General features: G+C 46.1%; 1 protein-coding gene across 2 annotated transcripts in view; it reads right to left on the bottom strand.

The window, feature by feature from the left end:
• sdc2 (syndecan 2) overlaps window positions 1-11,303 on the bottom strand; it is a 90,196-nt gene extending 78,893 nt beyond the window's left edge. Inside the window, exons 1-2 of one of the 2 annotated variants that reach the window (XM_033020278.1) lie at window positions 11,212-11,303; window positions 10,650-11,039 (exon numbers count right to left, since the gene is read on the bottom strand). In XM_033020278.1, the coding sequence (XP_032876169.1) occupies window positions 10,650-10,709 (60 nt within the window). In that variant the 5' untranslated portion in view covers window positions 10,710-11,039; window positions 11,212-11,303. Of the gene's footprint in view, window positions 1-10,649 lie in introns of both variants that reach the window. The other variant, XM_033020279.1, reaches the window with a different exon arrangement.
• Window positions 11,304-12,763: the final 1,460 nt, after the last annotated feature.

Below are 12,763 nucleotides of genomic sequence, written 5' to 3'. Positions count from 1 at the left end.
GAGGTACAGTGAGATCTTTTGTTGCGTGCTAACCAGTCAGTGGAAAGATAATATATGGTTACAATCGAGCAGATTAGTGTATAGATACATGATAAGGGAATAACGTTTAGTGCAAGGTAAAGCCAGCAAAGTCCAATCAAGAATAGTCCGAGGGTCACAAATGAGGTAGATAGTAGTTCAGGACTGCTCTCTGGTTGTGGTTCAGTTGCCTGATAACAGCTGGGAAGAAACTGTCGCTGAATCTGGAGGTGTGCGTTTTCACACTTCTGTACCTTTTGCCTGATGGAAGAGGGGAGAAGAGGGAGTGGCCAGGATGCGACTCGTCCTTGATTATGCTGCTGGTCTTGCCGAGGCAGCGTGAGGTATAAATGGAGTCAATGGAAGGGAGGTTGGTTTGTGTTGCATCCACAATTCTCTGCAATTTCTTGCGGATGCTGTTTTAAGCTCTTAAGTGATACGGATTGAATTAGGCCATTCGGCCCATCAAGTCTACTCCACCATTCAATCATGGCTGATCTATCTCTCCCTCCTAACCCCATTCTCCCGCCTTCTCCCCATAACCCCCGACACCCGTGCTAATCAAGAATCAATCTATCTCCACAGCCTCCTGTGGCAAATAATTCCACAGATTCACCACCCTCTAAAGAAAGTTCTCCTTCCCAAGAGAACATCTTTCAATTTTGAGGCTATGACTTCTAGTCCTAGACTCTCCCACTCTATCCAAGCCTTTCACTACTTCCATGTTTCAATGAGGTCCCCCCACCCCCTCCATCCTTCTAAACTCCAGCAAGTAGAGTTTTATGTGAGAAAGCCACCAGCCAAGGCTACAAGATAGGTTAGATGAGACTTAATGCCCTGTCCCACTTTCCCGAGTTACTCACGAATTCTCCCGAGTTTTCCCCTTGATTCAAACTCGGAGAATTACGGTAATAGCCATTCGTAGGTACTCGGGGCTATTTTTTTTTTACTCGTGGACATTTCTCAACACGCTGAAAAAACGTCCCGACTTACCTGATGCCCCGAGTACCTACGGCTGGCATTACGAGCCGCTACGAAATATCTACGGACTCCTAGGGGCTCGCTACCGACATTACCCGACATTCCCTGAGTTTGAATCAAGGGGAAAACTCGGGAGAGTTCGTGAGTAACTCGGCAAAGTGGGACAGGGCCTTTAGCCTGTGGGAAGGTAAAGGATTGATTACCTAATTTTCATTCCATAAAGCAGACCGGCCTTCTTTAAAGTCCAGGGGCTACAAAAGCAGGACCATACAATTAACAACCAACATATTACTTCCGACCACCTATAAATGAGTGGTAAATAATAGAGGGCCTCATTGGTGACCCTCAGACTATCCTTGATCGGACTTTGCTGGCTTTACCTTGCACTAAACGTCATTCCCTTACCACGTACCTACACTGTGCATAACTTGATTGTAATCATGTTTTGTCTTTCCGCTGACTGGTTAGCACGCAACAAAAGCTTTTCACTGTATCTCGGTACACGTGACAGTAAACTAAACTAATAACCACAAAGTTGCAGAAGCAGAAAAAACGTGCCTGAAGAAGGGTCTCGACTCGAAACATCACCCATTCCTTCTCTCCACAGATGCTGCCCATCTCGCTGTGTTACTCCAGCATTTTGTGTCTATCTCGGAAGCCGAAAATATGTATCTTCACATCCCCATGAAAATCAATGTTGTTAAATTAATTTCCCGACATACCTTGATTAATTGAAAGATACAGCAGGCAATCAGGCCCTTCGAGTTTGCGCTGACCATCGATCACCTGTTCGCACATTAGTTCTATGTTATCCCACTTTCTCATCCGCTCCCTATACACGAGGGGCAATTTACAGAGGGCCAATTAACCTACAAACCCACACGCCTTTGGGATGTGGGAAGAAACCCGGAGGAATCCACTGACTTGGCCTCCACAGCCGTCTGTGGCAAAGAATTCCAGATTCACCACACTCTGGCTAAAGAAATTCCTCCTCATCTCCTTCCTAAATAAACGTCCTTTAATTCTGAGGCTGTGACCTCTGGTCCTAATCTCTCCCACTAGTCCTCTCCACATCCATTCTATCCAGGCCTTTCACGATTCGAAAAATCAGCGGTAGGGATATTAGTGGAGAGGCATAGATACTGTCAGAACCTTCTGCCCAGGGTACTTAGCGGGATATGGGCCTAACGAGGGCAGGTGGGACGAGTGTAGGTGGCACATCTTGGATGGTCAAGGTTGGCCGAAGGGCCTGTTTCCGTGCGGTAAGGCTCTAAATGTCAAAGGCTACAGGGCGCAGCTTTAAGGAGAAGCAAGGAACTGCAGGTGCTGGTTCACAAGAAAAGACAAAGTGCTGGAGTAACTCAGCGGGTCAGGCAGCATCTCTGGGAGAACATGGAGGGAGCCGGCAGCAGATGCAAGACGAAGGGCCTTTTACTTGGTGGGCTCCACCTTTCCCGAGTCATCGGTGCCGGCTACCATTTGATCTGTACCTCTTCATATCTCTAGTTTCCCTCTCCCCTGACTCCCAGTCTGAAGAAGGGTTTCGACCCAAAACGTCACCCATTCCATTTCTCCAGAGACGCTGCCTGCCCCGCTGAGTTACTCCAGCACTTCTGCTTTTGTAAACCAGCATCTGCAGTTCCTTGAGTCTACAGTTTAGTTTATTTAGTTTAGAGATACAGCGCGGAAACAGGCCTTTCGGTCCACCGAGTCCTCACCGACCGCACATTCACGCTATCCTGCACACACTAGGGACAATTTACACTTATACCAAGCCAATGAACCTACATACCTTGTACGTCTTTGGAATGTGGGCGGAAACCGAAGATCTCGGAGAAAACCCGCACGCGGTTATGGGGAGAACGTACAAACTCCGTACAGGCAAGCACCCGTAGTCGGGATCAAACACGGGTTTCCGGTGCTGCAAGCGCTGTAAAGCAGCAACCTATGATGAGCGTTTGTCGGCACTGGGCCTGTACTCGCTGGTGTTTACAAGAGTGAGAGGAGGACCTCATTGAAACTCACAGAATAATAATAATAATAATAATAATAATAAAATACTTTATTACGGACTCGAGGTCCAGACAAGGGGAAACATTACATTTTAAAAAATGCATTGCATATTAAAAAATATCATAAAATACATATAAAATGTATTTTATAAAAGGATGTATAAAAATGTATAAAAAGGATAAGGGGGAAATCCTTTAAAACCGAGATGAGAAGAACTTTTTTCACACAGAGAGTGGTGAATCTCTGGAACTCCCTGCCACAGAGGGTAGTCGAGGCCAGTTCATTGGCTATATTTAAGAGGGAGTTAGATGTGGCCCTTGTGGCTAAGGGGATCAGAGGGTATGGAGAGAAGGCAGGTACGGGATACTGAGTTGGATGATCAGCCATGATCATATTGAATGGCGGTGCAGGCTCGAAGGGCCGAATGGCCTACTCTTGCACCTAATTTCTATGTTTCTATGTAAAATCTTAGTATAATACTTATAAAAGCATCATAAATTATATTTAAAAAATAATAGTGAAAAGCTTGGATCGAGTGGATGTGGAGAGGATGTTCCCACGAGTGGGAGAGTCAGAATTAAAGGACGTTCCTTCAGGAAGGAGATGAGGAGATATTTCTTTAGTCAGAGGGAGGTGAATCTGTGGAATTCTTTACCACAGAAGGCTGTGGAGGCCAAGTCAGTGGATATTTTTACCGCAGATATAGATAGATTCTTGATTGGTATGGGTGTCAAGGGATATGGTGAGGAGGCAGGAGAATGGGGTTGAGAGGGAGAGATAGATCAGCCATGATTGAATGGCGGAGTAGACTTGATGGGTCGAATGGCTTAATTCCGCTCCGATCACATGACGTTATGGCCTAATGACCTCAAGGTCCTCTCTCTCTCTCCATCTCCTGCCTCCTCTTCTCATTTTTATTTGAAAGCTTTGCAAAACAGCCCAAACCATCCCAATTAATACCGACTGATGCTGACTTCTTGCAAACAAATCCCAAAATATATACTAAAGATAGACACAAGAATCTGGAGCAACTCAGTGGATCAGACCGCATCTCTGGAGTAGAAGGAAATAGGTGACGTTTCGGGTCGAAGCCCTTCTTCGGACCTGAAGACTTTTTGGGTCTGAAGAAGGGCCTCGACTCGAAACGCCACCTACTCCTTCTCTCCAGAGATGCTGTCTGACCTGCCAAGTTACTTCAGCTTTTTGTGTCTGTCTTTGGTTTAAGCCAGCATCTGCAGTTCCTTCCTACCCAAAATATACTAAACACCAATCCATGGCAGCAAATCAACTTTGTGGTTAGGTTTTGGAACAGCAACATTTCTACTTCAAACACACCACAACGGGAGGATCCAAACAAACTTCTGTGATCATACATGAAGCAACAGAGATATAGAGCTCCAATTGTCTGCATCAGCACATATTCCATGAATAGCAAAAAAAACTACCCAGAACTTTTGCCCAGAGTATGGGAATCGAGGACCAGAGGACATAGGTACAAGGTGAAGGGGAAGAGATTGAATAGGAATCTGAGGGGTAACTTTTTCACACAAAGGGCGGTGGGTGTGTGGAACAAGCTACCAGAGAAGGTGGTTGAGGCTGGGACTATCCCAATGTTTAAGAAACAGTTAGAAAAAAATGCTGGAGAAACTCAGCGGGTGTGGCAGCATCTATGGAGCGAAGGAAATAGGCAACGTTTCAGGCGGAGACCCTTCTTCAGACTGATGAAACAGTTAGACAGGTACATGGTTCAGACAGGTTTGGAGGGATATGGACCAAGCGTGGGCAGGTGGGACTAGTGTAGCTGGGACATGTTGACCAGTGTGGGCAACTTGGGCCAAAGGTTGTGTGACAGTATGACTCTGTGACTCTACATCTGCCCATTGTTCTATTTCCACAAAAACCATTAACCCATTTCAAATGAAAACCAGTTTGCTGGGCGGCACGGTGGCGCAGCGGTAGAGTTGCTGCTTTACACCGCCAGAGATCCGCGTTCGATCCTGACTACGGGTGCTGTCTGTACGGAGTTTGTACGTTCTCCCCGTGACCTGAGTGGGTTTTCCCCGGGTGCCGTCTGTCCGGAGTTTGTACATTCTCCTGCAGAGCTTGTCTCCGAGAACTTCGGTTTCCTCCCGCACTCCAAAGACGTGCAGGTTTTGCAGGTTAATCGGCCTGGTGTAAATGTAAATTGCCCCTAGTGTGCGTAGGGATGGTGTTAATGTGCGGGGATCGCCGGTGGGCCGAATGGCCTGTGTCCGCGCGCTGTATCTCTAAACTAAAAGTTTAAATTGTTTTTTTGAATTAAAGGTGAAAAGTTTTAACACAAACTTTTGATAGTTATCATGAAAACAGTCAACATTTTCAAACAAAAAAAAAGACCAGATTGTTTCTCTGCATGTTATAAAATTCTACAATTCTCTTTGGGTGGAGAAAGCGGGCTAATGTCCAGATTCATACACCCTGAACCATTTCTGTTCTGTGGTATTTGACAAGCCTCCAACATTCCAACTCTGGACAACTCTGTTTTGGCCTGCAAAACTTTATTTTCCGAATAAAACTGGAAAACGCAAGCAGACGCGTGGGAGGAAATAAGAGAAAATGGAAGGGAATGAGAAAACAGCAGTTTAACACAGCGATAAAAAGGAAAGGCACAGTGCTGAAGTCAGGCAGCATCTCTGGAGAACATGGGTGACATAGAGCAGCATCTCTGGAGGGAAGGAATGGGCGACGTTTCGGGTCGAGACTCTTCTTCAGACTGATGTCAGGAGAGGGGGCGGGACAAAGATAGAATGTAGTCGGAGACAGTAAAGCCCCTGTCCCACGATGCGAGTTTACCCAAGGGCTCTCCCAAGTTAAAAAAAAAAAAGCAAACTCGTGGTACTTCACCACGAGTATTTTTTTACTCTTGGGACATTTTTCAGTGTTGAAAAAACTTCACGAGTTTCCGCGTTTCCCCGAGTACCTGCCATTAGCGTTACGAGCCACTACGAGACATCCACGAGCTACGACGTACCCGCTACGTACTTACCACGAGTTTGATTTTTTTTTTAAACACGGGAGAGCTCTTGGGTAAACTCGCATCGTGGGACAGGGGCTTAAGACTAGTGGGAGAACTGGGAAGGGCTATCTGAAGTAAGAGAAGTCAATGTTCACACCGCCGGGGTGTAAACTACCCAAGCAAAATATGAGGTGCTATTTCTCAAATTTGCACTGGGCCTCACTCTGACAATGGAGGAGGCCCAGGCCAGAAAAGTCAGATTGGGAATGAGAGTGCTGTGCCATCGGGAAATCAGGTAGGTTAAGAATCACAAAATGCTGGAGTAACTCAGCAGGTGAGGCAGCATATCACATCTTAACCTACCTGAAGAGGTAGGTTAAAAGGTCAGTGTATGAAAAAGGGACCCCAACAGAAACGTCACCCATTCTTTTTCTCCACAGATGATGCCTGACCCGCCGAGTTACTCCAGCTCTCTGTGTCTATCTTTAACAATTAAAAGACTCTTGGATAGGTAGACAGGCATAAAATACTGGAGTAACTCTCAGCGGATCAGGCAGCATCTGTGGAAACAAGGAACAGTGACGTTTTGGGTCTAGACCCTTCTTTGGGACAGATATGCAGATATGAGCGGTTTAGGCGGATACGGGCCAAACACAAGGAGGTGGGGTTCGTGAAGACGGAGCATCTTGGTTGGCATGGGCAAGTTGGGCCAGTGAGCCCGTTTCCATGCTGCACGATGGCGCAGCAGTAGAATTGCTGCCCTACAGGGCCAGAGACCCGGCTTCGATCCTGACTACGGGTCCTGTCTGTACGGAGTTTGTACGTTCTACCTGTGACCTGCGTGGGTTTTCACCGAGATCTTCAGTTTCATAGGTTAATTGGCTTGGTATAAATGTAAATTGTCCCTAGTGTGTGTAGAAAAGTGTTAGTGTGCGGGGATCGCTGGTCGGTGCGGGCTCGGTGGGCCGAAGGGCCCGTTTCCACGCTGTATCTCCAAACTACACTACTGTTCTATATTCTAAATATTGGCAAAAAATCTTATAATCTGAACAAATTCTGATGTACAGTGAAGTTTAATGAAATTTTATTTATACACAGAGATAAGACACTAAATGTTGGAGTAAGCCAACTCTGGTGAACATGGATAAATGAGGTTCAAAGAAGGTCCCAACCCGAAACGTCACCTATGCATTTTATCCAGAGTAAGGGAATTTGCCCAGAGTCGGGGAATCGAGGACCAGAGGACATAGGTTTACGGTGATGGGGAAAAGATTTAATAGAAATCTGAGGGATAACATTTTTCATACAAAGGGCGGTGGGTGTATGGAACAAGCTGCCAGAGGTGGTTAAAGCAGGGACAATCCCAACATTTAAGAAACAGTTAGACAGGTACATGGATAGGACAGGTTTGGAGGGATATGGGCCAAACATCAGCAGGTAGAACTAGTATAGCTGGGACATGTTGACTGGTGTGGGCAAGTTGGGCCGAAGGGCCTGTTTTCAGGCTGTATCACTCTATGACTCTGATGAGTACAGGTGTCAGGGGTTATGGGGAGAAGGCAGGAAAATGGAAGGGAAAGATAGATCAGCCATGATTGAATGGCGGAGTAACTTGATGTGCCGAATGGCCTCATTCTACTATCACTTATGATATTATGACTCCAGAGATGCTGCCTGACCTGCTGAGTTACTCCAGCATCTTGTGTCTATTTGTTGGTATTAAACCAGCATCTGCAGTTCCCCATTGCTACATGTTCATTTACACAGAGTTTTCTTTTGGAACAATCGAAGTAAGATTTCTTTACAAAACGTTCAGAACAAGAGACTACCGGTTGCAACACTGTTGCAGATCTATCGGCTTATTGCAAATATGATTTTAATTACATGAAATGCAACATGTCTAAAGAGTATTAAAGATTCGGTGTTTAGCTTATTAGCTTTGCTGAGTGTACAATAGACAATGGACAGTAGGTGTAGGAGTAGACCATTCGGCCCTTCGAGCCAGCATCGCCATTCAATGTGATCATGGCTGATCATCCCCAATCAGTACCCCGTTCCTGCATTCTCCCCATATCCCCTGACTGCCATCTTTAAGAGTCCTATCTAGCTCTCTCTTGAAAGTATCCAGAGAACCTGCCTCCACCCCTCTGAGGCAGAGAATTCCACAGATTCACAACTCTGTGTGAAAAAGTGTTTCCTCGTCTCCGTCCTAAATGGCTTACCCCCTATTCTTAAACTGTGGCCCCTGGTTCTGGACTCCCCCAACATTGGGAACATGTTTCCTGCCTCTAGCGTGTCCAAACCCTTAATAATCTTATATGTTTCAACATATACAAAATCATGAGAGCAATAGACAGAGTCTCTTTCCCAGAGTAGGGAAATCAAGAACCAGATTTAAGGTTTAAGGTGAGGGGGGGAAAGATTTAATAGGAATCTGAAGGATAACTTTTTCAGGCAAATGGTGGTGAGTGTAAGGAATGAACTGCCAGGGGAGGTAGTTGAGGCAGGGACTATTGTAACTTTTAAGAAACATTTATACAGGTGCATGGATAGGACAGGATTAAAGAGATATGGACCAAACACAGGCTGGTGGGATGAGTGTAGGTGGGACACGCTGGCCGGTGTGGGCAGGTTGGGCCGAAGGGCCTGTTTCCACACTGTATGGCTCTATGAAATGTGTAGGAAGGAACTGCAGATGCTGGTTTACACCGAAGATAGACACAAAAAGCTGGAGTAACTCAGCGGGTCAGGCAGCATTTTCTCCAGTTTTCTCCAGGGGTAAGCCATTTAGAGCAGATGAGGAAAATCTTTTTCACCCGGAGAGTTGTGAGTCTGTGGAATTCTCTGCCTCAGAGGGCAGTGGAGGCCAGGTTTCTGGATACTTTTAAGAGAGAGCTAGATAGGGCTCTTAAAGATAGCCGAGTCAGGGGATATGGGGAGAAGGCAGGAACGGGGTACTGGTTGTGGATGATCAGCCATGATCACATTGAATGGCGGTGCTGGCTCGGAGGGCCGAATGGCCTGCTCCTGCACCTATTGTCTATTGCCTGACCAGTTGGGTTAATCCAGCTTTTTGTGTCTATCTTTGACTCGATGAAATACTCCATCCAGAACAAATATGTAACTTCACTTTGAATTCTGTAGGAAGGAACTGCAGATGCTAGCTTACACCGTAGACACAAAATGTTGGAGTAACTCAGCGGGACAGGCAGCATCTCGGGAGAGGAGGAATGGGTGACGTCTCGAGTGGTGAACCCAGAAGAAGGGTCTCGACCCTGAATCGTTCGTTTCCCATTCCTCCTCTCCAGAGATGCTTGCTTGCTGTCTGTCCCGCTGAGTGACTCCAGCATGTTGTGCCCCTCTGCACGATAGACTCACTGGGACTTTGTGTACTTGGATGGTTTTTGTGGAGGATCATTCAGTGAGCTTCAAGTTAAATGAAAGAGCAAACTTGTAACTTGTACACTCCACAGAAGTGTAGGATGGCTGCCTTGTCCATTCAACAATGCAATCTTTCATTCAATTGTAATATTTCTTCTGTTCGATTGCAACATTCCTTCAATTGCAAATACAATTGCTACGCTGCAGATATTGCATTTCGTTGCGTTATATATTGCGTTTACTGCATTTTAAAATCTGCATTTAAACTTTTTTAAACTAGATAACAATGTCTTGAAAGATGCAGTTGAATCATTGACTCGAGGACTAGACTGCATTTGCACAACATCTGCGGCTTTGCACAATTTAATAATCGAGCAATTTTTACATAAAAAGGCGAATAAGAGCGTGCTTAAAAATCACACACGCCATCTAAAGGACTTGCAAAGTTACTTCAACGGAATATCCCACCTGCACAGAAACTTTTTGTGTGTGTGTGCGAGTTGTTTCTTTTCATCTCTTACTTCCGGAGATTAATACATACTCAGTTTCTCCCTAACAGGTTTGATCCTCGCTCAGGGAGAAATCATTTCCTGCAAATCTCTCTCTTTGCACAGCCCCGGGGCAAAACCGCGGTGAGTTTTGTTCGGAGGAATTAAAAGAACTCGGCATTCCCGCAACAAAAAAACGCAATGCACATTGCACAAGGGTGCGTTTTGCAACGCATGCCAACGACCCCAGTGTTTGATTCCAACTCACTCAACCTTGCAATGCAATGTAATGCGACCTTGCAGGTCGGGGCATATTTAAAAAAAAGCTCCCTACAACATAAAATCAATCAGATATAAATCAAAATGCATGCACAAAGTATAGGTTGGCTGCCTTGTTCATTCATTCAACAATGCAATCTTCAATTCAATTGTAATAGTTCTGTTCGATTGCAACATTCCTTCAATTGCAAATACAATTGCATTTCGTTGTGTTATAGATATTGCGTTTACTGCATTTTAAAATGACAACTCTGCATTTGAACTTTTTTTTTGCTAGCAAGAGCAAAGATCCCATAGCTTGCTAGAGGATCTTTGGGCAAGAATGTGGAACGAGTCGAAATCATTCATAAATTGCGTCGGTGCGTATGCAATCTCTGGCGCTGGCTGCTTGCATCCGATCCTCCCGGTTTAAAAAAGGATTTACTCTGGCTGTGATCGAGTGACAAGTCTCACCCCTCCCCGTGTGTGTGTGTGTGTTTGTGCACAGGACTTACCAGCTCCCCGTTAGCCAGCGTGCAGAGACTGAGAGTCAGGAGTATCCAAGCGTTCTTCATGGTGCTTGTAGCCAAAGATACTAGAGGAGCTCTGCTCTATAATCTTTGCTTGCAGCTCTTCTCCGGGTTTGCAAAATTAAAAAAACATAAAAAAGAGGGAGGAGAAGGGGGCGCGAGGCTGCAGAAACTCACGAGCTCCCGGGGCTGCAGAAACTCACGAGCTCCCGGGGCTGCAGATTCCTCCCCTTTGCTCCTCGCTGCAAAAAAAACCCTCACTGCACGGCAAACGCTATCCTGTCTTCTTATTCTGGCTTCTGTTTCTGCTTCTCCAAGGAATATTCTTCCGCGGACTTTTATCCTCGCCCTCCTTATCTTTAAATTCCTCCTTCCCTGGGGTTCAAATGCAGATGCATTATTTTTTTAAAAGGTGAAAAAACTTTGCATTTCGGTGCAGGGAAATATATATATATATTTTTAAATGCAACAAATTGCAATGCAAAAAATAATAATAAAAACTGAAACGGTTGCTTTCCTTCCTTTGCAGATGATCCCAAGTCCTTACCTAAACTCTTCTGGAAATAACCTCCAAACGCTCCGGCTTTGGGGATTTATGTGTGTGTGTATGTGGGGGGGGGGGGGACGAGCCGCTGCCCGGGTGGGTGGAGGCTGCTCGGCTTTGATTGACAACAGCGGCCCCGGGGCAGCAATGGTAGCGCCGCCCTATAGGTAGCAATGTGAAGCAACAGAGCCTTTCATGCAGGCACATCCACACATAGACAATAGGTGCAGGAGTAGAGGCCATTCAGCAACTTCGAGCCAGCACCGCCATTCAATGTGATCATGGCTGATCATCCACAATCAGTACCCCGTGTTTAAGAAGGAACTGCAGATGCTGGAAAATCGAAGGTAGACAAAAGTGCAGGAGAAACTAAGCGGGAGCGGCAGCATCTATAGAGCGAAGGAAATAGGCGACGTGTCGGGCCGAAACCCTTCTTCAGTCTGAATTTTTCAGCACTTTTGTCTACAATCAGTTCCAGTTCCTGCCTTCTCCCCAGCCCCATATTCCTTGATTCTTCTAGCCTTAAGTGCAAAATCTATCTTTTGAATGCATCCAGTGAACCGGCCCCCACTGCCTTCTGAGGCAGAGAATTCCACAAATTTGCACCAAAGAGGCTGCAGATGCTGCAATCCTAAGCAAAAATTGTTTTTAAAGCAGTAATTTTTAGTTTAGTTTAGTTTAGTTTTAATTTCATAGCCCCCCTCAGACATGGCTGACCATGGGTGTCTCCAGGGTTGGAGGACGCCAGTGCGTGACTTTGTTTAACGTGGGGAGACTGGTGCACAGACAGCCACCCCACGGTCCTTGACAGATCTGGGTCAGGATCCAGTGGCATGGAGTCCAAGACGACCGGAGACCCTTTTCTGCTGCAGCCTTCATCCGCCTTCCCAGCTGTTGTGACGCTCCACTAAGGTCAGCCATCGTCCTCCGCCTGTTCCACCATTGAGGTCTTGGTTGGATTGTTCTTTGTTTTGGTTTAGTTTAGAGATACAGCGCGGAAACAGGCCCACCGGGTCAGCGCCGACCAGTGATCCCCGCACATTAACACTATCCAACACCCACTAGGGACAATTTTTACATTTAGCAAGCCAATCGACCTACAAACCTGTACGTCTTTGGAGTGTGGGAGGAAACCGAAGATCTCGGAGAAAACCTACACACGTCACGGGGAGAATGTACAGACTCCGTACAGACAGCACCCGTAGTCGGGATCAAACCCGGAACTCCAGCGCTGCATTCGCTGAAAGGCAGCAACTCTACTGCTGTGCCACCGTGTCGCTTCTGAGGCAGAGAATTCCACACTTTCACACCAAAGGCCTGCAGATGCCGCAATCCTGAGCAATATATTAAAAAAAAAAACTAAGCAGTCATGCAAAGAGGCTGAAGAGGGTAGGGTATTGACATGGATAGAGAACTGGTTGGCAGACAGGAAACAAAGACTAGGAATGAACGGGTCCTTTTCAGAATGGCAGGCAGTGATTAGTGGGGTGCTGCAAGACTCGGTGCTGGGACCCCAGTTGTTTACAATATATATTAACGGTTTAGACGAGGGAAT

Source organism: Amblyraja radiata, chromosome 4 (assembly GCF_010909765.2).
Source record: "Amblyraja radiata isolate CabotCenter1 chromosome 4, sAmbRad1.1.pri, whole genome shotgun sequence".
NCBI lineage: Eukaryota > Metazoa > Chordata > Chondrichthyes > Rajiformes > Rajidae > Amblyraja > Amblyraja radiata.
Note: the sequence above shows the minus strand (reverse complement) of the source record. Positions and strands in the feature narration are given on the sequence as shown.